At 40.8% G+C, this 24,757-nt stretch overlaps 1 protein-coding gene across 1 annotated transcript; it reads right to left on the bottom strand.

Annotated features, from left to right (window-relative positions):
- Positions 1-1,620: 1,620 nt before the first annotated feature.
- LOC133623590 (major histocompatibility complex class I-related gene protein-like) lies at positions 1,621-23,065 on the bottom strand. The gene is made up of 6 exons (XM_072913592.1): positions 22,855-23,065; positions 7,737-8,003; positions 6,985-7,253; positions 2,524-2,827; positions 2,285-2,358; positions 1,621-1,647 (listed from the first exon to the last, which is right to left on the bottom strand). Exons 1-6 carry the CDS (start codon positions 23,063-23,065, stop codon positions 1,621-1,623), a joined length of 1,152 nt encoding a protein of 383 aa, XP_072769693.1.
- Between the last annotated feature and the right edge of the window lie 1,692 nt (positions 23,066-24,757).

The raw sequence follows: 24,757 nt of genomic DNA, 5'->3' as shown, positions 1-24,757 counted from the left end.
ACGTCACCCGTCGTCCTTCCTTCTCCTCTCTCCACTTCTTCGCCTCCGTGGGCGGGTCCTGCCGTTTTAGGTCTGATATAAACCTTAGAACTGAGTTTTGCTAAATCAATTTATGTTGGAAGTCCAATGAAATTAATTTTATCACATAAAAAATAAGTTACGAAAATATTCACACTTTTATATATATAAATAAATTGATTTATTGGAATAAATATACTTTTAAAAATAAAGTAAAAAGGACAATACCACTGAAAGAGTTTTTACAGTGTACGTCACTTAAAACATTTGACTTCAAAATATTTTTCCGGGAAAATATTGGATATTTTGTGTTTGCCTTAAAAACAAAAGGTTTTTGACTAAAAGGGCAAAAACAAATAAAAAATGAAGAAGCTGTCACGTACTCGCATGGCTGCTCTAGTTGTGACCCCAAGATGCAGGAGACAGGAGGACGACGTACAGGTGAGAGTCTTTTAATTCCCACATGCAGCACAAGGAGGTGCAGCCGGGAAGTGCACAGAAGCATAAGCAGCATACAGCAAACCAGAGTAACCTTTAACAAAACAATCCTTGAGCCCTGACTGGAGGGCGAGGCAGGCATAAATAGAAGCCAGCTGGTTAGTTCAAGTTAAAGTAGCAATGATTGTCTCACACACACTAGGTGTGGTGAGATTATCTTCTGCATTTGACCCATCACCCTCACCCCATGACCAGGTGTGGCCAGGCTGCCAATCAGCGACAGGTGAGGAGGGAAAAGCGCTCAGGGAGACAAACAGGAAGTGGGACCAAAATAATAGCGCTGACTCAGAGATAAACACAAACGCAAACATACCATGTGACACCTGATGTGACAGGTCGTCACGGAAACGAGGGATGGATCTGAAGTTTATCGAGAGACTTAAGTGTTGAAAGTAAAAAAATAAATACATTTTTAAGGTATTTTTTGATTGTCATTGTTCAAAAAATAATGAATTAAAATCAATGATGTTATGAATTATTGACCTATTTAAGATTGCAATTACGTTTAGTAAACATTATTATTTAGTGGTTTTGCCATAACAAAACAGGGTTTTGACAAAAAAGGGCATAAAATATTAAAAAAAAAGAATATGATATGGACAGATAAACCTGAAACTGATCTAGGGATTTAAGTGTTGAATGAAAAAATACAAGATAAATAAAAATGAGCTATTTCTACCCTTGTTATGAGCGAGAGCCTTCCTGGTCGCCAAGAAAGCAGTGCGAGGCGAGTGGAGGACAAACGGATTTATTGACAGAGATGTGACACAATGTGATATTGATCATAAGCAGCGGCCATTCAAAGAAAGAAGAAATCCTCGTCATGATGTCAAGGCCATGAAACGTGAGCCCCGAATGATTTTCTAGCCACCAACGTTTGATGTTGAAAGTATTTTAACGGCCAAAGAAGAATAGATGGAATAGCGTGAGGAGCAGTGGGATGAAGAACAAAGCACATCTCCATGACGTCCCTCAGCGATGGAGACATCTCTCTGTGTTCCAGTGCACAAAGCATCCTGGAGGAAGAAGATGACTCAGCACATTCCCAACAGAAGCAAGTTGAACATCATCTTCACACAAGAACATTTGGAGGTGCAGACTTACTCAGCCTTCAGCCGCCACCTTCTTGAGCTGCGGGACAAACGTAAACGGTGAAGGAAGAACATCCAGAAGGTGCCTCGTCACTCACATCAGATCTTTGAGGTGTGACTTGGAAACATGAAGAAGCAGAGTGCTGCTCTTCTACTTCCTGACTAGGATACCTTCTTGATGAGTCAGCACACTTGAGGTCTCATTTGGCTGATCCTCATCATGAGGACTCATGACAAACGTGAGATATGCCACACTTTGTATTGCGTGTGCTCACAGGAGGGTCTTTTATTGTGAAGGAGTCAGCTCAAGTTGGGATTTTCAGGCTAAACTTGTAACAAAGGTCCACATCAGACCTCCATGTGAGTGACGCTTCACCACGGCTTTGTTTCTTGCGGCTCAAAGAAAAGATGTTTTACTTACGAGCTGGATCGTACTGGGCTGAAATGAAAGTGAAACAAGGTGAAATTGACTTTTTCCTCACGTCTTTCTATGTGAGAGTGTGCGCTCTGTCTCTGTGGATCTTTGAGTGTTTGGCTGGAAGGCAACTAAAACATGCAGCCCGGATGAAAGCATCAACTCACGGCCTGGACCGAGAAGAAGAAGAAGAAGAAGAAGAAGAAGACGGACGACATTGGTGTCCCTCACCTTGTCTGTTTCTGTGACGCCTGACCATGACGATGATGATGGCCGCCAGGACGGCCGCCACAGCGACGACCGCCGCCGTGGCAGCGAGGGCGACGCTCCAGTTGTCTGTGGAGAGCAAAAAAGCACAAGTGGAGTGACAAAGCATGAAGAGGAAACCTTCATGACTACTTTGCATGCAGACGTCAAGCGTTGTCATGGTGACATGGATCAATAATGGTGACAGGTGGACTTGTGATGGGAAACATCTCCAACTAAATGTGTCTTTCTCACCTTCATGGCTTGCGTTGCTCAGGATGCTTCTTCTCTCCAGCTTGGTGACCAGGTCCTCCTTGACGCCAGACAGCTGGAACACACATTCGTACTTGCCCTCCACCTCGGCCGTCACCTCCACTTTCAGCTCCACCGACATCTGGAAGGTTCCGTCGTGGTTGGGGAGCAGCTCTCCGTGCTCCACGTCCTCGAAGATCTGCTCGCCGTCTTTCCTCCAAAACAGGTCGGCTAAGTCGGGGTAGAAACCTGTCGCCATGCAGGTGACTGGAGAGGATGGCGTCTTCTGGAGGAGGAACACCTCTGGAAGCTCTGCACAGGAAGTGATGTCACGTGTGAACAGAAGACAATGTGGGGAGAAGGTGTGGATGGAGGTAAAGATGGAGAGAAGGTGTGGATGGAGGTAAAGATGGAGAGAAGGTGTGGATGGAGGTAAAGATGAAGAGAAGGTGTGGATGGAGGTAAAGATGGAGAGAAGATGTGGATGGAGGTAAATATGGAGAGAAGGAGTGGATGGAGGTAAAGATGGAGAGAAGGTGTGGATGGAGGTAAAGATGGAGAGAAGGTGTGGATGGAGAGAAGGTGTGAATGGAGGTAAAGATGGAGAGAAGGTGTGAATGGAGGTAAAGATGGAGAGAAGGCGTGGATGGAGGTAAAGATGGAGAGAAGGCGTGGATGGAAATAAAGATGGAGAGAAGGTGTGGATGGAGGTAAAGATGGAGAGAAGGTGTGGATGGAGGTAAAGATGGCGAGAAGGTGTGGATGGAAGTAAAGATGGAGAGAAGGTGTGGATGGAGGTAAAGATGGGGAGAAGGTGTGGATGGAGGTAAAGATGGGGAAAAGGTGTGGATGGAGGTAAAGATGGAGAGAAGGTGTGGATGGAGGTAAAGATGGAGAGACGGTGTGGATGGAGGTAAAGATGGAGAGAAGGTGTGGATGGAGGTAAAGATGGAGAGAAGGTGTGGATGGAGGTAAAGAGGGAAAGAAGGTGTGGATGGAGGTAAAGATGGAGAGAAGGTGTGGATGGAGGTAAAGATCGAGAGAAGATGTGGATGGAGGTAAAGATGGAGAGAAGGTGTGGATGGAGGTAAAGATGGAGAGAAGGTGTGGATGGAGGTAAAGATGGAGAGAATGTGTGGATGGAGGTAAAGATGGAGAGAAGGTGTAGATGCACGTAAAGATGAAGAGAAGGTGTGAATGGAGGTAAAGATAGGGAGAAGGTGTGGATGGAGGTAAAGATGGAGAGAAGGTGTGGATGGATGTAAAGATGAAGAGAAGGTGTGGATGGAGGTAAAGATGGAGAGAAGATGTGGATGGAGGTAAAGATGGAGAGAAGGTGTGGAAGGAAGTAAAGATAGAGGGAAGGTGTGGATGGAGGTAAAGATGAAGATAAGGTGTGGATGGAGGTAAAGATGAAGAGAAGGTGTGGATGGAGGTAAAGATGAAGAGAAGGTGTGGATGGAGATAAAGATGGAGAGAAGGTGTGGATGGAGGTAAAGATGAAGATAAGGTGTGGATGGAGGTAAAGATGAAGAGAAGGTGTGGATGGAGATAAAGATGGAGAGAAGGTGTGGATGGAGGTAAAGATGAAGAGAAGGTGTGGATGGAGGTAAAGATGGAGAGAAGATGTGGATGGAGGTAAATATGGAGAGAAGGAGTGGATGGAGGTAAAGATGGAGAGAAGGTGTGGATGGAGGTAAAGATGGAGAGAAGGTGTGGATGGAGGTAAAGATGGAGAGAAGGTGTGAATGGAGGTAAAGATGGAGAGAAGGTGTGAATGGAGGTAAAGATGGAGAGAAGATGAGAACGGAGGTTAAGATAGAGAGAAGGTGTGGATGGAGGTAAAGATGAAGATAAGGTGTGGATGGAGGTAAAGATGAAGAGAAGGTGTGGATGGAGATAAAGATGGAGAGAAGGTGTGGATGGAGGTAAAGATGAAGAGAAGGTGTGGATGGAGGTATAGATGGAGAGAAGATGTGGATGGAGGTAAAGATGGAGAGAAGGTGTGGATGGAGGTAAAGATGGAGAAAAGGTGTGGATGGAGGTAAAGATGGAGAGGAGGGGTGGATGGAGGTAAAGATGGAGAGAAGGTGTGGATGGAGGTAAAGATGGAGAGAAGGTGTGGATGGAGGTAAAGATGGAGAGAAGGTGTGGATGGAGGTAAAGATGGAGAGAAGGTGTGGATGGAGGTAAAGATGGAGAGAAGATGTGGATGGAGGTAAAGATGGAGAGAAGGTGTGGATGGAGGTAAAGATGAAGAGAAGGTGTGGGTGGAGGTAAAGATGGAGAGAAGGTGTGGATGGAGGTAAAGATGGAGAGAAGTTGTGGATGGAGGTAAAGATGGAGAGAAGGTGTGGATGGAGGTAAAGATGGAGAGACGGTGTGGATGGAGGTAAAGAGGGAGAGACGGTGTGGATGGAGGTAAAGATGGAGAGAAGATGAGAACGGAGGTTAAGATAGAGAGAAGGTGTGGATGGAGGTAAAGATGGAGAGAAGGTGCGGATGGAGGTAAATATGGAGAGAAGGTGTGGATGGAGGTAAAGATGGAGAGACGGTGTGGATGGAGGTAAATATGGAGAGAAGATGAGAACGGAGGTTAAGATAGAGAGAAGGTGTGGATGGAGGTAAAGATGGAGAGAAGGTGTGGATAGAGGTAAAGATGGAGAGAAGGTGTGGATGGAAGTATAGATGGAGAGAAGGTGTGGATGGAGGTAAAGTGGGAGAGAAGGTGTGGATGGAGGTAAAGATGGAGAGACGATGAGAACGGAGGTTAAGATGGAGAGAAGGTGTGGATGGAGGTAAAGATGGAGAGAAGGTGTGGATGGAAGTAAAGATGGAGAGAAGATGTGGATGGAGGTAAAGATGGAGAGGAGGGGTTGATGGAGGTAAAGATGGAGAGAAGGTGTGGGTGGAAGTAAAGATGGAGAGAAGGTGTGGATGGAGGTAAAGATGGAGAGAAGATGTGGATGGAGGTAAAGATGGAGAGAAGGTGTGGATGGAGGTAGAGATGAAGAAAAGGTGTGGATGGAGGTAAAGATGGAGAGAAGGTGTGGATAGAGGTAAAGATGGAGAGAAGGTGTGGATGGAAGTAAAGATGGAGAGAAGGTGTGGATTGAGGTAAAGATGGAGAGAAGGTGTGGATGGAGGTAAAGATGGAGAGAAGGTGTGGATGGAGGTAAAGATGGAGAGAAGATGTGGTTGGAGGTAAAGATGGAGAGGAGGGGTGGATGGAGGTAAAGATGGAGAGAAGGTGTGGATGGAGGTAAAGATGGAGAGAAGGAGTGGATGGAGGTAAAGATGGAGAGAAGGTGTGGATGGAGGTAAAGTGGGAGAGAAGGTGTGGATGGAGGTAAAGATGGAGAGACGATGAGAACGGAGGTTAAGATGGAGAGAAGGTGTGCATGGAGGTAAAGATGGAGAAGAGGGGTGGATGGAAGTAAAGATGGAGAGAAGATGTGGATGGAGGTAAAGATGGAGAGGAGGGGTTGATGGAGGTAAAGATGGAGAGAAGGTGTGGGTGGAAGTAAAGATGGAGAGAAGGTGTGGATGGAGGTAAAGATGGAGAGAAGATGTGGATGGAGGTAAAGATGGAGAGAAGGTGTGGATGGAGGTAGAGATGGAGAGAAGGTGTGGATGGAGGTAAAGATGAAGAAAAGGTGTGGATGGAGGTAAAGATGGAGAGAAGGTGTGGATGGAAGTAAAGATGGAGAGAAGGTGTGGATGGAGGTAAAGATGGAGAGAAGTTGTGGATGAGGTAAAGATGGAGAGAAGGTGTGGATGGAGGTAAAGATGGAGAGACGGTGTGGATGGAGGTAAAGAGGGAGAGAAGGTGTGAATGGAGGTAAAGATGGAGAGAAGATGAGAACGGAGGTTAAGATAGAGAGAAGGTGTGGATGGAGGTAAAGATGGAGAGAAGGTGTGGATGGAGGTAAAGATGGAGAGACGGTGTGGATGGAGGTAAAGATGGAGAGAAGATGAGAACGGAGGTTAAGATAGAGAGAAGGTGTGGATGGAGGTAAAGATGGAGAGACGGTGTGGATGGAGGTAAAGAGGGAGAGACGGTGTGAATGGAGGTAAAGATGGAGAGAAGATGAGAACGGAGGTTCAGATAGAGAGAAGGTGTGGATGGAGGTAAAGATGGAGAGAAGGTGTGGATGGAGGTAAAGATGGAGAGAAGGTGTGGATGGAGGTAAAGATGGAGAGAAGGTGTGGATGGAGGTAAAGATGGAGAGAAGGTGTGGATGGAGGTAAAGATGGAGAGAAGGTGTGGATGGAGGTAAAGTTGGAGAGAAGGTGTGGATGGAGGTAAAGATGGAGAGAAGGTGAGAGAAAGAGAAAAGAGTATAAAGAGACAGAGTGTAATGTCAGTAATGTTCCTATAGGGGGAGTGCTAACATGTTAAAAGGTGAAAGTACAAGGTGTGCTTCTACCTGTTCTCATTAGGACCTTCTTCCCATTCTTCACATACTTCTTCAAGTAAGAAGGACATTCCTCAGTGTAATAATACTTCTGGTGGTCTAGTATAAATATGTTCTGGTCCCACTTGAGTTTGTCAGGGAAAGCTTGTGGTTTTGCTGCAGTATATGTCCATGTCTTCATGTCCAACGATATGAAATCTTCTCCATCATAACCTTCCTGCTGCCAACCTTTAACCTCATCAGTCTCATCATTCCATTCACATCCTGACATCCTCTGGACAATGTGAACACCTGAGACACACAAAGTGTTGTAAAGCAGTCACACACACACACACGCACACACACACACACACACACACACACACACACACACACACACACACACACACACACACACACACACACACACACACACACACACAAATACACACAAACACACACACACAAACACACACACAAACACACACACACACAAACACACACACACAAACACACACACAAACACAAACACACACACACAAACACAAACACACACACACACATACACAAACACACACAAACACACACACACACACAAACACACACACACAAACACACACACAAACACAAACACACACACACACACACATACACACACACACACACACACACACACACACACACACACACAGTATTTGTGTAGGTTATTATGGGATGGACAGAGGCAAGGTATATCAGTGCAGTAATGTGTGTTTTACTACAGTATAACAAGAGTACATCAAATATATTGAAGTAGTAGAAAGTTCAACATAAACAAACCTCCAGTTTGGTTGAAAAGCTTCTTAAGAACTTCAAGGTTGTGTTTGGTAATTAACTCATTACCAACATTGATCTCTGTTACTCTCTGCCAGTATTTTGGATCCTCTGCTGTGATTTTGTTCATCCAGTCCTGTTTGGATTCTGCTTTCCTGATGTTGCTGTCATAGTAACTAATCTCAACTCCATCAACATAACCAACACTCACAAACTCTGGGAAGTTTGGAACTTGAGAGGACGCAGTTTCGAAATACTGCAGCGTGTGAATCACTGAAAGAAGAACACAACAACAAGATGACTTTTTATTATTTAGTTTCATGTTCAACAATCTTGCACTGTGAATATTTGAGCTCATTCAGTCTTCAGTGGGGTCTTAAAGTCAACATCAAACACTGCTAGATATCACAGTCAAGACTCACATGGTGTTCTATGACAAGTACAACACATGAATAATATATTTTATTATTGGACATCTGTTGACACTTTGAACATTTTGAAAATAAACATATCTTTTCTCCAATGGAGGCTGAATATGAACACAAGCTGTTCTGCCCATTTGATGTCGACTCTTACTGACACCTTGTGGCGGGATGATGTTACTACACTTGATTACTTTCTGACACTTCCGTGGTTGAAGATTTCAGGAAGTCAGTGTTCCTTCTTACAAGCCTTGGAAAAATAAGTCTTTCAACAAGAAAAACTGAAGCGAAAACAAATAACGGATTTCTCTGCTTCTAGAACTTTCTTGGAACACTTTGAATATTTTGTTGAGTGATAAAGAAAAAAGGAAAACAATAAAATATGTTTAAAAAGAACCAGGATGAAGTAATAAAGAGCTTGAATAATATAAGAATGAATATAATTAATAAGTAATAGAAACTCTCAGAAGTCAAATAAGTGAAGGCACAAAGAGGATTGATGAATAATCATTTATAAAGTTATAAAAAGGACTTACCAGGCGTCACGCTGTGCATTTGCACGACCAGAAGAAAGAATAAAAACAAGTTCATGATGTCAGCACGAAACAAAAAGATGTTTGTCACTTTTAATCCCGCAGAGAAAGACAAAAGTGACGAACACTCGCTTGACTCGCAAACAGGACAAATGAAGCAGGAAATGTCGAGGCTCTTTTAATAATGCTCCACCTGAGCCAATGAGGAGTCAGCATTCCATTCCGCGTCACTGTTACTAGGGAAGACCAAACGCTATTGTGAAGAGAAAAGTGGCAGCAGTCAACTAACAAGAAGTCTTCTACTGGACTCACTAGAGAGCGCCCCTTGTGGCCACGTCAGGTAAATGCGTGTGTGGCTTTTCTGGGAAATCACGTGACTTGACAAACAAAAGGTGTGTCAAGTTTGCCGCCAAACTTGGAAAGAAAAGAAAGAAAGAGGAATGAAGGTGAGATTTAGAGTTGAAAGTAATGACATCCAATCAGTGATGGTATTGTAGTCCTCTCAAGAAAGCATCAATACAAATAATGATTGATAGACATAAAGTCGCTACTTCTTTTTATTTCCTCCATTATGTCTCCCAAGCGTGAGGCGTCCCTGGTGGGGTAACGGGACACGCTTCGGCCTCGCATGGGTTGGATTCCCGGCCAGGGTTGCATCAGGAAGTTTCATCCTGAGTAAAAAGTCAGCAGAAAGCATTCATGCCATTGACTGGCTGTGGCCAAAGTGCTGAACGTGGGGGAAAAGTGTGAGGCAGACGCTTCTGCTGGCACAATATCAAAGAAAGTGAAAGTGAAATTAGACACGGTGAAGCCAAACATTGACTGCATGCTTGTTTCTAAACGCAGCGACCGTCACGAAAGATAAAGATGGTTTCTTGTGACAAATAAATCATTTTTATTATGTTTTGACTTTTATTTTGTCGTAGCTGTCAAAAGTGAGCACACTTATCCACATAGGTGAGTAGTAACCAGTTACATTTACTTAGATAAGAAACACAACTTTTACTTTGCTATATAACATTGTTACATTTATTGATATCATAGTTACTTATCATCTATTTAATATTGCTTGTCAAGGCCCTTGCTGGGAATTGTGGTCCCTCTGAAAGAGTATCTTTGTGGGCCCCTCTACCCCATTCATTGCCACCTTCAATCTTTGTCTTTTTTACTCTTCTTGACAGTGCCTGGCGTCATGCACACAATTTGTTTCATTTTCTTTCACGATGAACACTTAACAAGTCAGAGTATTATTATGTAAATGCTGTATTATTATTCAATGACACATTTTACAAGAGCACATGAAACACATCATGATAAGGTAACTAAGGTCATGATTCAGTAATTATTAAGAACAATGTTTCTTACTGAGTAGAAGTTGAATGTGTCACAATACAATTGTGTGTAACACACATGCACAGTCGCATCCTTGCTCTACAATCAACTGGCGACTGTTTTTTGTAATGAACTAGTGACTTGTCCAGAGTGTAGCACAGTCAGGTGACAGCTAACGTAGGCTCCAGAGCAGTGGTTCTTAACCTTGTTAGAGGTACTGAACCCCACCAGTTGCGCATTCACCGAACCCTTCTTTAGTGAAAATGAATAAATAATTCTTAATTTAATCTTAATGTATAACTATTAATCATGAAATGATGTTATTATATTAAAGAAATACTAATAAAGATATATTTTACAAACAGAAAGTTACAGGAATGTACACATGATGTTTACATCTCATTGTGCAACATGTGAATGTTTTAGTGGGAACTAAATGCGATATCGGAAAGGGGTACAAATTATTTCCAAAGCAGGACCCCCACCCAGACATACAACACTAGTACACAGCTCATGAACAACAATATGTTGTGTTACTGTCATTGTAAGTGGGCCAAAACACTTATTTTAGAAATTAATCCCATGGAAATGACTTCTGTCATTTGATTATAATAATAAAACATTGAACTTGGTATTTAGTCAGGTTTGGGACAGGTGTGTTCCTGGTGTGGCCTCAGTGTGCACATCTAAGTTAAAGTACCAATGATTGTCACACACTAGGTGTGGTGAAATTGTCCTATGCATTTGACCCATCAAATGTTTGTTCAGCCCCTGGGAGGTGAGGGGAGCAGTGAGCAGCAGCGGTGCCGCGCTCGGGAATCATTTTTGGTGATTTAACCCCCAATTCCAGCCCTTGATACTGAGTGCCAAGCAGGGAGGTAATGGCTCCCATTTTTATAGTCTTTGGTATGACTCGGCCGGGGTTTGAACTCACAACCTACCCATCTCAGGGCGGACACTCTAACCACTAGGCCACTGAGTAGGTCCACGCATATGGAAAAATAGAGGGAACATTGTTTGGGGGTATCAAACACGGAGGCTCCAGTGTACACGAGGACCACTTTATTTACCTTCTTTCAAAAACCTCCGCTCCACTCCAACGTGTCATCACTTCCGCTCTTAGCGCCTTCAAAATAAGAGCTCAAGGCATATACTGTATAACAGCGCATAACAGGAACTTAACATCACAAAGAGGAAAGCCCATAAAAATAGGTTACAAAAGTTATTTAATAAGAAGCCAAAAAGTGCAAAAACAATAATGTTCGTGTTGGAGGAGTTGTGAATTAGGTACACCTGCAGTCTGCAGGTGTACCTAATGTTGTGGCCCTGCAGTCATTCACAACTCCTCCAACATGAACATTATTGTTTTTGCACTTTTTGGCTTCTTATGAAATAACTTTTTTAAATAGATTCAATCTTGCACGTGGAAAGTTTAAGTGTGGGCTTTAGTTGATATAACAATTCTACGGCGGGGGTGCAGGAGGCGGGATTACTGCGAGCCTCAGCCAGTTCGTCTTTTGCAGCCGTTTTATGATCGCTCAGCACAAGAAATACGTTACACACATACAGTTGTTGACAAAATACACTGTACATTATATACCTCAGCTAACTAAACTATGGAAATGTATAATATAGGTCATATAGCAATACAGTCTCACTGCACAGCAGGCCAGCAGTTAGCCGAGTCCGGAATCCCCCTAGAGAGGGGGGGGGGGGTTACCCACATATGCGGTCCTCTCCAAGGTTTCTCATAGTCATTCACATCGACGTCCCACTGGGGTGAGTTTTTCCTTGCCCTTATGTGGGCTTTGTACCGAGGATGTCGTTGTGGCTTGCGCAGCCCTTTGAGACACTTGTGATTTAGGGCTATATAAATAAACATTGATTGATTGATTGATGTTGAGGCACTGAGTGACGTGCCTCAACTGGCTGCTGTTCACCGCACCGTCTCTTCTCAGTATTTGAACGGCAAATGTGAAAATTCAGCGATTTTGAATAAAAATAATCTAAAACTGGTGAAGTTAAATGGAAAATAACATTATAGTATAATCACTGGATACATATAACAATTTAATTTTTTTTTTTCTTTTTACATTTTTTTTCTTTCCATGATGGCAGGTGAGGCCCCGCCTCACCTGCCTCTAGTGACTGCACGTCACTGGAACAAGTAGACTCATTGTTTCACTAGTTTAACTCTCTCACTATTCTCAAAAAAAAGTTTTTAATGTTACAAACCACACAAAACAAGTCAAATGTTGAATTATAATAATCAATTAACGGCAGTCATTTTTATTATAATATTTTCTAATATAAATGATATGAAAAATATCTTGTTTTCATGAGCTGTACAAGATGGCGCCGCTGTAGTGGCTGCTGGTGGCAGGAGCTCTGTGCTCTTGTGTCATCCTTTTGTGTTCCGGATGTGTCCCTCTTCTTTTCATGTGGGCTTGTTTTTGCCTTTTGGGGCTGTGTGACAAGGGGTGGCACTTTCATGACTTCTGCGGTGCTTTTTTGTGAACTCCTGGATCTGCCTCCCGGGAGCCTTTTGGCCATGGAGACCAGCTGCTGGCTCTCTGCCACACCAGAGTCCGTTTGGAGAGACTGGAGGAGATGTGGATGAAGAGACATGGCTGCGGAGCTGGTGCTGAGCGCCGGGAAGGACAAACTTCACAGTGTCTTGGCTGAATGAGCAGGTATCGGACACCTCGGTCTCCTTGGACGTATCCTCGCTCATCCATGCAGACCAGGACACTGGCCGAGAGTTAGTGGGCGGCCGAGGGTGGAGTCGGCTCTCTTGGTTGCTTTGTTGGGTCTGCTCCTGTCTCTGGCCATGCTCCGCCCACCCCAGCAGACGATGTGTAGAACACCACAGAGTGTATATGTTTGTTTTTTGTTGTTGTTGTTTTACTTTTGAGGCTGTGTGTAGAAGTGGCTGGTTGCATCAGCTCTGCTCTTTTAATGTCTTTAATGTCCTTTGTGGTCTTTGATGTTTCCCTCTTACACACATGCTTATGGGTGCTATGGCTATGAGTTTTTTCCCCCATTGGCCTCAGTCTGGACCCCCTCTCCAGGGGCCCAGGTTTACACTGATTTTTTTTTTCCTCACCCCCCAGCTTTAACCTGTTTCTCACCTTTTTTTAAGAGGCGCCGGAAGTTGGCAGACCCATCAGTGATCCTGTTCTGTCTCCCTGTAATGTTTGTCTGCTCTTCAATGGGATTGTGCTGAAAATCTGTATTTCCCCTCAGGGATTATTAAAGTCATTCTGATTGTGATTCTGTATGTGGTATGTCTGGGTGGGTGTCCTACTGCGTAGAATGTGAGACATGTAACCCTTTCAGAGATCACATTTTGTTCCCCTTCAAACATTCACATTTTTCACAATGAGATGTGTGCTGTTGCACAAGCATGGGATAAAGTGTGTAACTTTTTGTTTGTAAAATACATCATTGCAGAGTTTTTTTTATTAGCATGTATGTAATCTAGGAACAACATTTCATAACTAATATCCAAAACCCCAAACCAGTGAAGTTGTCACATTGTGTAATTCCTAAATAAAAACAGAATACAATAATTTGCAAATCCTGTTCAACTTATATTCAATTGAATAGACTTTCAAATAGATTTTCAATGGGAGACAGGTCTGGACTACAGGCAGGCCAGTCTAGTACCCGCACTCTTTTACTATGAAGCCACACTGTTGTAACACGTGGCTTGGCATTGTCTTGCTGAAATAAGCAGGGGCGTCCATGATAACGTTGCTTGGATGGCAACATGTGTTGCTCAAAAACTTGTATGTACCTTTCAGCATTAATGGTGCCTTCACAGATGTGTAAGTTACCCATGCCTTGGGCACTAATACACCCCCATATCATCACACATGCTGGCTTTTGAACTTTGCACCTAGAACAATCCGAATGGTTCTTTTCCTCTTTGTTCCGGAGGACACAACGCCCACAGTTTTCAAAAACAATTTGAAATGTGGACTCGTCAGACAACAGAACACTTTTAGACTTTGCATCAGTCCATCTTAGATGAGCCCGGGCCCAGCGAAGCAGGCGGTGTTTCTGGGTGTTGTTGATAGATGGCTTTTGCTTTGCATTATAGAGTTTTAACTTGCACTTACAGATGTAGCGACCAACTGTAGTTACTGACAGTGGTTTTTTGAAGTGTTCCTGAGCCCATGTGGTGATATCCTTTACACACTGATGTGGCTTTTTGATGCAGTACCACCTGAGGGATCGAAGGTCACGGGGATTCAATGTTGGTTTTCAGCCTTGCTGCTTACGTGCAGCGATTTCCCCAGATTCTCTGAACATTTTGATGATATTACAGACCGTAGATGGTGAAATCCCTAAATTCCTTGCAATAGCTGGTTGAGAAATATTGTTCTTAAGCAATTGTTCACAAAGTGGTGACCCTTGCCCCGTACTTGTTTGTGAATGACTGAACATTTCATGGATGCTGCTTTTATACCCAATCATGGCACCCACCTGTTCCCAATTAGCCTGTTCACCTGTGGGATGTTCCAAATAAGTCTTTGATGAGCATTCCTCAACTTTCTCACTCTTTTTTACCACTTGTGCCGGCTTTTTTTAAACATGTTGCAGGCATCAAATTCCAAATGAGCTAATAATTGCAAAAAAATACAGTTTTCCAGTTTGAACGTTTATCTTGTCTTTGCAGTCTATTCAATTGAATATACGTGAAAAGGATTTGTTGTATTCTCTTTTTATTTACCATTTACACAACGAGACAACTTCACTGCTTTTGGGGTTTGTATATTGAAAAAAAGAACATTAAAAAATAATAAAGCCTACAAAAATGTATCAATCAATTTTTTTTAAATTAGCCCCTTAAGTCGTTCAGCAGCTATAAAATGATGTTGCTGAAAAGAGGATATGTGTCAAATGTGTGTGTGTGGAGCACAAGCACTGATCCTGCAGCCGTGTGTGGAAGTGTCAGTGTGCACACTTACTAAATAAAAGCTAAATAGTGCTGGCACCACAGCGATGAGTGTTGATAAATCATATTGGGCGTGATAAATCATTATATTGGCATTTTCTCCCAGTATCGTGGCTGTTTTAATGATCAGCATATATTCTGCATATTATTTTGCATATTCTGCTCACTTAAGAGACGCCATCCACTTTGCACAGGTTTAGTAGATCAGCTCTGCGTGTGCCATCAGGTTTTCACCTGTTTTAGTACACGCAAACCTTTAACAAATCAGGCCCTGTGAGTCCAACTCCATCCTGGAGAAGAGGATTGTACTTTGTCACACCTGTGCAACTTGGGTGTGCCACCTGAAGACTAAGCTCCTGCTGGTAGCTCTTAACCACAATAAGGTGACAATCTCAAATATGAAAGTGAAATCAATTCAATAAAGTATCCTTGATCCACATTTTTCAACCCATTTATCTTAACTAGATGGCCTAATTCTTCAACTGAATGTTCACCTTTAGTAGGACTTCACACACAATAGTCAATATTTACAAAAGTGACAAGTACAGTCCACTTATGAAGAAAACAAAAACATTCTTCTCAAACTAGTTCATCAACAAGTCAGCTGCATCATGCCTCAAAGTTTCCGCATTCTCTACGTATTCACACACAGAGAACCTTAACAGCACTGCCTACACTCTAGACATAGTCATCTTTTTTTTCAGCTTGTCTTTTACTCTACCAACTAACATGGAGTCATCAGTTCCCCTCTTCTTTGACATTATTTTCATTTCATTGTGTTGTCTGACCAGTAAACACTTGCAGCGTGAGGAAGTCCACATTGACACAAATAATGATAGCCTGCATCTTACTTTTCATCAACAGCAATAACAACTGGCCAAAATGTTTTTAATTGTCATTTTGAAGAATTTATCTGAATGTGCATGAACTATTTCAGTTCAAAATTGTTAGAAATGTGAAATGTTTGAATATTAACTGTCAGTTTACTGTACTGTGCCAACTGTACTACTATATGAGTACGTGTTTTCTATTGTTTCATTGAAAATAAAACAGCAAAGTCCATTTGGCTGTCATCTGTTTTAATTATGAGACACAATTGTGTCAAAGTCATGATTTTTTTATTTCATGCTTGAAATAAGAAATGATTACTTTAAAAAAGTAGTTTTATACTTGTGAGTGTTGATGACACAGCTTTGCAACACTTGATATTCTAGTTTCAAGCATGTTTTACTCAATATAGGTCATCAAATCTCAGCAACAAGCTGTAATATCTTACTGAGATCATTTAGGACCAAAACACTTAAAACAAGTAAAACACATAAAATCTGCTTAGTGAGAAGAATGATCTTATCAGACAGAAAATAAGCAAATATCACCCTTATTTGAGATATTCCATCTTACTTAGATGTCAGTTTTTGCAGTGCACCCCCTGGTGGCGCTATTGCTGAAAAGTGGCAGCAGTCAACTGACAAGAAGTCTTCTACAAGCGCCCCTTGTGGCCACGTCAGGTAAATGCCTGCGTGGCTTTTCTGGGAAATCACCTGACCTGACAAGCACAACAGGTGTGACAAGTTTGCCGCCAAAACTTCCTCATCGGCTGTTTTTCTACTGCTCACCAACTTATTCATTGAATCAAAGAAAAGAATAGAATAGAATGGACTTTATTGTCATTATATTTGCATATAACGAGATGAAGGACTCCAACTTAAGGTGCGGTAGTGGGAACAAATAGGGGATAGTGTTTCAGGGCTGTGAAGTCATCAGAAAGCACTTCTCACTAACTCTTACAACTTTAACACAATTTAGAAATCGCTCTGTAGTTATTTATATTAGTGGATTCACCGTCAAACTACAAAGAGTGATGAAGTGTTGCTATATATGTCTGTCTGCCGGAATAAATACATTCATTCATTCATTGAAAACTACATGAGAGAGGCTCAGCAACAAAATGTGCAGCCAATCTGAAGAGAAAAGGTATAATTTGGTCAGGTCCTGCTGCTTTACTTGTGTCCAGGCTCTTTTAACAGGGCCCAGGAAAGGCCAGCATATAACCCCAATTCTTCAGAGTGTGCACTGGATCCCTGTTCATCTTAGAATTGATTTTAAATCCTTGCTGTTTGTTTTTAAAGCTTGTCCAAAGTGCGGGCCGGGGGCCATTTGCGGCCCGCATGTCATTTTTTTAACGGCCCCACGGCACATTTTAAAAATACGGTTGAAAAAAATGAAAAACATAAAAAGTGGTATAAAAGAGCAAACAGGTGAAATGTAACAAGAACATGTTGCAATGTTTACTCTAATAACACAAAGCTGCCATGCAGGCTGTTTCTTTCTTTAAAAAATAATAGTGAATCAAAATCAATGTCATTATGAATTATTGACCTATTCAAGGCTCCAATTACATCACATTAAATATTCCACTTTGAGATATTTTTTGGGGCAAATGTTGCATATTTTGTGTTTGCCATATAAAAAACTGAGCTGTTTTTTTTTAAAAGAAGGGCCTAAAACGAACAAACAAAAAACATAAACAACAATAAAACTTATAATTGACGGATAGATCTGAAGTTGATCTTGAGACTATTGTGTTAAATGTAAACAGTAAAAAAAATGTATAATTTATTTTGTAACACTTTAATGAGTAGGACCCTTTTGGATCCCCAATCATTTTAGTGTGATTTGTTTTTAAGTGTCATTGCTCAAATAATAATAATGAATTAAAATCAATGGTGTTATTGACCTTTTTAAGGCTCCAATTATTATATAATCTCAAATATTCCACTTAAAAATTGTATTGGGTGAAAATATTGCATATTTTGTGTTTTTTTCCATAAAAAAAACATGGTTTTCTTTGACAAAAAGAGCATACAACTTAAATCTTTAAAAACTTTATATTGACAGATAGACCTAATGTTGATCTAGAGATTTAATACTTGAATAATAATACAAATAATAATACTGAATAATGACACATTTTTAATATTTTTTTGAGAAAAACCCTTTGGGGTCCCCAGGATCAAGCCCGAGTGGAGGCCTAAATGTATATTTTTTATACATATATTGTATTGGTTTTTAAAATAAATGGCCCCCGCTTGCTTTGATTTTTCAGTGTGCGGCCCTCAGTGGAAAAAGTTTGGACACCCCTGCTTTACATGGACTGGCACCTCACTATATCTCGGACCTCATCCACATTTACACTCCTGCGCGCGCTCTGAGGTCCGAGAGCCAGCTGCAGCTCGTGGTGCCCAAGACCAGACTTAAAACCAGGGGAGACAGGGCCTTCTCTGTGGTCGGCCCTAAGCTCTGGAACACTCTGCCCCTCCATGTTCAAACTGCTCCCACAGTGGACTGTTTTAAGTCTCGTCTTAAGACCCACTTTTATTCTCTGGCTTTTAACACTACGTGAGTTGTGTGGTCCTCTGTTGTCCTCTGTGTTTTTAAAACATTGATTTCTGTTTACTGTTTTAATTGGTTTTACCCTTTAAAATCGTTTTTAATCATATTTATTTTGTATTTTTTACAGTTTCATTGAATTTTTCCAAGTTTCGCATCTTTTTCAGATTCAAATCTGTTTTGTTTTTTTCCAGGTTCCCACATTGGCCCTTTTTTTTTTTTTTTTTTTTTTTTTTTTTACATAATATTGGATATAGAGAACATTCAAACACTCCATTTGAATATAAAATGTTTAATTTAATGATTTGGTGCTTTTTCAAACAGTCAAAATGATGTACAAAGAAAACTAAGCAAAAAGGTACAATAATTCTTCACAAAAATGAAGATAAATATAACCTCAGAGAAAAATGTCATCTAAAAAAAATTGCGATTTTGATATTGACAAGACTTTATTCAGCCCTTCAAAAACAATGAAAACATATTTTTCATACAAAAATAAAGTTATAGACATTGTAAAACCATTCTCTGTGAGACATTAATGACTTAGTATATTAATCAATGAATTAATCTCTGCCTTCTTTTTAATCTGTCCTAACTTTTATTCACACGTTCATGCACATATAAACACATTTTATTCTTACTTGTTCAGTGTATTTGTATCTATATTATTACAATTCGGCTAAATTCTTTAAATCAGGGTAAAAATAATAAACATTGATTTCACAGTTACAGCATGGGGATATGTGACCACCTTAAGGAGGATTTACAGTAAAAACATACATATACAATTATTTCCAATATTTTAGAGTCATTCTTACCAATACACTATTTGTTTGTGTACATTGAAATGATTCTGATCCTCATCTAATGACAGCTACACGCAATTATTTTGTTGCTGAAAAGAAAAAAAGGGTTAAAAAAGAGCCATAAATCCAAAGTCCAGAAGGCAGTTGCAGAAAGAAACACAACAGGAAGTAAAAGAGGGCCTACAGTGACCCCTGCTGGAATTATTAAGATAGTGGCAACAAATCCAGGAAAGAAACTATCACAATAACCATAGCCGGAAGCTCTTAGTAGACTTCCTGTACTCTGCTGATGGTAAGCCACGTTCTGATATTGCTCTGCAAAATATTATATATTACACTAAAGCTAACGTGAGATTTATTGTAAGATACACAGTTATTTAATAGCAGTTGAAATGCTACGTTGTGGAATTTTCGTTTTGAATTGGTTGTTGCTCACGTCAGATGTATTACTATTTTGCACTGAAGTCGATATTATTTTCCCCCTGTAGACATCGAAATCAGCAGAGGTGTTAACCACATATTGTGTGTATGTGCGTTCTGATCACTCATTGCAGGTAATAATTGTTGCACTATGTGCGTTTTACGTGTCAAGACGTTCATATTTAAATGTGTATTGTTCGCCATTTTAACATGCGAACAACGTGGTCTGTCATATTCGCTAGTCACCACCAGAGGGTGCAAAAGGTCCATTTAGTTATTTGTGTCATGTATTGTATTTTGTATTTTTTTTATTTTCTATTTCATAAATATTTAAAAAAGGATGATGTTGGTTAAAAACCAAGTTAAAAATATGTTTTATTGAATTAATTGTAATACCAGTAAAGATAAAAGCAAGTTAAAACCACTATACGATCACACACGAAAAAAGTATACTGTTAAAAACCATTGTATTAAGTCACATCTGTAATTGCATTTCATGTAATTGTAAAAATATGAAAATGTTATGTACTTGAGCAGACTTCCTGTACTCTGCTAATGACATCGAAATCAGCAGAGGTGTTAACCACATATTGTGTGTATGTGCGTTCTGATCACCCATTGCAGCTACCAGTAAAGAACCACATCACCCAATCCAGCCTGTGTGTGGGTTCTTGGCGGGACGGGTACACAGCAGTTACATATATATGCTTTTATTATTAAATCAACATAAAAAAACAAAAGATACACTTACAATTAGTGCACCAACACAAAAAACCTCCCTCCCCCATTCACACTCATTCACACAAAAGGGTTGTTTCTTTCTGTTATTAATATTGTGGTTCCTACATTATATATCAATACAGTCTGCAAGGGATACAGTCCGTAAGCACACATGATTGTATTTTTTTATGACAAAAAAAAAATGAAGGATAATAAATGATACAGAGGGAGGTCTCTAACAGCCTACAATGAAGAGAGCTTGGCCATAGCAGAATTCAAGCTGCAGGGCAAGGAGTTTGAAGTGCCTTAATGAACTCATATGGTGAATATCTTGGAGAAAGCACACTGTCAGAAAGTGTTTTAGTCTTATCTTAATCTGATGCAGTTTTGAGATGTTAGATTTCCTGTGCTCTTAATTTGGCGATCTAGTTTGAGACGTCATTTCCTGTTTGTAGCGTTTCTGCGTAATATGGGCTCTTGTGTAAACAGCATTGTGTGCGTTCCTGACTAAAATGTAAGTATAGGTCGAATATAGCACGGTTATTAATGCTAAAATGCCTATAATGTGTTAGATGTAGCCTTAAACGAGTGTTTGTTTGCAACAATGTTTCTGCTTGACGACATAATTCGCCAGCTCAACTTTCGCCCTGTTAATACTTCTTGTTACACAGTAGTTACCCTATCCTACCACTAGAGGGCGACACAGACCACGTTTAAATCACTGTCTAAATCAACAGTGCTTATTCTCCATTCATCTCTTATGGACTGCTTTAATAGTCCATGTACATTTGTTTGTATATTTGTTTTATAACACATTGTAGAGTATATTATATTATATATAATATTGTACATATCCTGTTGTATTATTGCATATTATATTGCCTAAATGTATCCTAATCATTATTTGTATGTGTTCCCTTAGACCAGGGGTCGGCAACCCAAAATGTTGAAGGAGCCATATTGGACCAAAAATACAAAAACAAATCTGTCTGGAGCCGCAAAAAATTAAAAGCCATATTACATATAGTGTGTCATGAGATATAAACTGAATTAAGAGGACTTAAAGGAAACTAAATTACCTCAAATATAGCTACAAATGAGGCATAATGATGCAATATGTATAGAGATGTCCAATAATATCGGCCTGCCGATATTCTCGGCCTATAAATGCTTTAAAATGTAATATCGAAAATTATCGGTATCGGTTTTTTTAGCGTTTGTTTTTTTTATTTTGTTTTTATTAAATCAACGTGGCGACTTGTCCAGGGTGTACCCCGCCTTCCGCCCGATTGTAGCTGAGATAGGCTCCAGCGCCCCCGCGACCCCAAAGGGAATAAGCGGTAGAAAATGGATGGATGGATAAATCAACATAAAAAACATAATATACACTTACAATTAGAGCCCCAACCCAAAAAACCTCCCTCACCCATTTACACTCATTCACACAAAAGGGTTTTTTCTTTCTGTTATTAATATTGTGGTTCCTACATTATATATCAATATATATCAATACAGTCTGCAAGGGATACAGTCCGTAAGCACACATGATTGTGCGTGCTGCTGGTCCACTAATAGTACTAACCTTTAATAGTTAATTTGACTAATTTTCATTAATTACTAGTTTCTATGTAACTGTTTTTATATTGTTTTACTTTCTTTTTTATTCAAGAAAATATTTTAAATTTATTTATTTTATTTTATTTTATTAATTTTTTTAAAAATGACCTTATCTTCACCATACCTGGTTGTCCAAATTAGGCATAATAGTGTGTTAATTCCACAACTGTATATATCGGTATCGGTAATTAAAGAGTTGGACAATATCGGAATATCGGATATCGGCAAAAAGCCATTATCGGACATCCCTAAATATGTACATGTAGCTAGCCTAAATAGCATGTTAGCATCGATTAGCTTGCAGTCATGCAGTGACCAAATATGTCTGATTAGCACTCCACACAAGTCAATAACATCAACAAAACTCACCTTTGTGCATTCATGCACAACCTTAAAAGTTTGGTGGACAAAATGAGACAGAAAAATAATTGGCATAAAACACGTCCTAGAAAGTCGGAGAAAGTTATACACTTAAACAAACTACGGTAAGTTCAAGGACCACCAAAATTAGTAGGACAAAACGGCGCTCACCAAATACTCGAATCAGTGAAGCATGTTTAATATAAACAGTGTGCTTTATAACAATTAGGGAGGTTTGTGTAATGATTGTCCTCCAATACACGATTTGTTTGTGTACATTGAAATGATTCTGATCCTCATCTAATGACAGCTACAAGCAATTGTTTTGTTGCTGAAAATAAAAAAAAGTGTTAAAAAAGAGCCATAAATCCAAAGTCCAGAAGGCAGTTGCAGAAAGAAACACAACAGGAAGTAAAAGAGGGCCTACAGTGACCCCTGCTGGAATTATTAAGATAGTGGCAACAAATCCTGGAAAGAAACTAACACCATAACCATAGCTAACGTTGCTAGCTAGAAAACATGGACATAAAACAAAATGAAAGTACATTTATACGAGGTGACGCTTGAGTGCGACGGCGTGCAGGACGATGAGGACAGTGGTAGATGCGATGCTCAGCTTTTCCGCAATATAGACAAAGCAGAAGACGAAGGCGACGATCTCTCTCTGCTTGAGAGAGACGATTCCCTCCAAGCTGCATGGGTTCCTCCTCCCGTGATATCGGCAAGGCATCGACAACGTGTCTCGGTGCGGACGTTGTTTGACGAGCTCCATGGCCACGCCCACTATACGTCGAGGTGCGAAGTCCTTGCCGTCGGAATCTCTCTCTCTCCCAGTCAATGAGGCGATTCTCAATCTCCACCGCCAATGCAACGAGCTACTGCAATTTAATGTTGGCCCCCGGGTCTTGGCTTTGACAGCCGTGCTCTACATCAGTGGTCCCCAACCACCGGGCCGTGGATCGATTGGTACCCGGCTGCACAAGAAATTAAAAAAATAAAATAAAACAAATATATATATATATATATATATATATATATAAATATATATATATATATATATATTTTTTTTTTTTTTTTTTTTTTTTTTTGTTATTATTAAATCAACATAAAAAACAGAAGATACACTTACAATTAGTGCACCAACCCAAAAAACCTTCCTCATTCACACAAAAGGGTTGTTTCTTTCTGTTATTAATATTCTGGTTCCTACATTATATATCAATATATATCAATACAGTCTGCAAGGGATACAGTCCGTAAGCACACATGATTGTATTTTTTTATGACAAAAAAAAAATGAAGGATAATAAATGATACAGATGGAGGTCTCTAACAGCCTACAATGAAGAGAGCTTGGCCATGGCAGAATTCAAGCTGCAGGGCAAGGAGTTTGAAGTGCATTAATGAACTCATATGGTGAATATCTTGGAGAAAGCACACTGTCAGAAAGTGTTTTAGTCTTATCCGGTTCACCGTGCGTGACTGCTCGCTGACTGCTCGCTGTTTCGAAAAAGCTAAGTATCGTTCTATTTGTGTGCTTTTAAATTGTTCTGCAGCTTTCTTTATTACTTTCTCAACATATTTAGTAGTACTATTTAACTTGCAAATCACCCGATCTCTGTCTCTCCACCCCTCCCGCAGCTAGCTAGCAGCTAGCTGCTAAGCTAACGAAGCTAGCGCGGAGAAAGGCGTCGCCGGGCGCCGGTCAGAAGGAGTCTACTCCTGCACACCGTGACCAGGACTTCTCGGAAGACAGCAGGAACTTCACTCGGTGACAGAAAACACCGTGAGTATGGCTTCCTGCGCGTCTTGCACCTTACTCACGGAGAGGCTGGCTCTGCTAGAGGGCCGTGTCCGCCAGTTAGAGCAGAGTAATCTCGTAACTTTAGATGTTGCGGACACATCTGCTAGCGTTAGCTGTAGCGAGCTAACTAGCCCAGCATGTAGTAGTCCTAAGCGGCCTACAAGCTACGGTGTACCGGTTGAGACGCATAATAGATTTAGCTCTTTAGCTAGTCCTACACCCCAGTCTACCGGGCACCACACCTTAGTCATAGGGGACTCCATCACCCGAAACATAAAGCTTAGCAAACCAGCCACAATTAAGTGCATCCCGGGGGCCCGAGCACCTGACATAGAGGCTAATCTTAGGGAGCTAACTCGCAACAGGCCTAGTAAACACGTACGACAGGCTAATCGCACCACTAGTTATGCGAATATAGTTGTACACGTTGGCTCCAATGACACTAGAATGAGACAGTCAGAGATTACAAAGAGAAACATAGCCAGGACTTGTGATCTCGCTAGAAAGATGTCCAGGCATCGAGTAATTGTCTCTGGCCCCCTGCCTGCGAGAGGCAATGATGAGAGATATAGCAGATTAGTCTCGCTTAACAAGTGGCTGGCTAGCTTCTGTAGACAACAGGGACTAACGTTTATTGATAATTGGCCCTCTTTCTGGGGC

This window comes from Nerophis lumbriciformis, linkage group LG07 (genome assembly GCF_033978685.3).
Source record: "Nerophis lumbriciformis linkage group LG07, RoL_Nlum_v2.1, whole genome shotgun sequence".
NCBI lineage: Eukaryota > Metazoa > Chordata > Actinopteri > Syngnathiformes > Syngnathidae > Nerophis > Nerophis lumbriciformis.
Note: the sequence above shows the minus strand (reverse complement) of the source record. Positions and strands in the feature narration are given on the sequence as shown.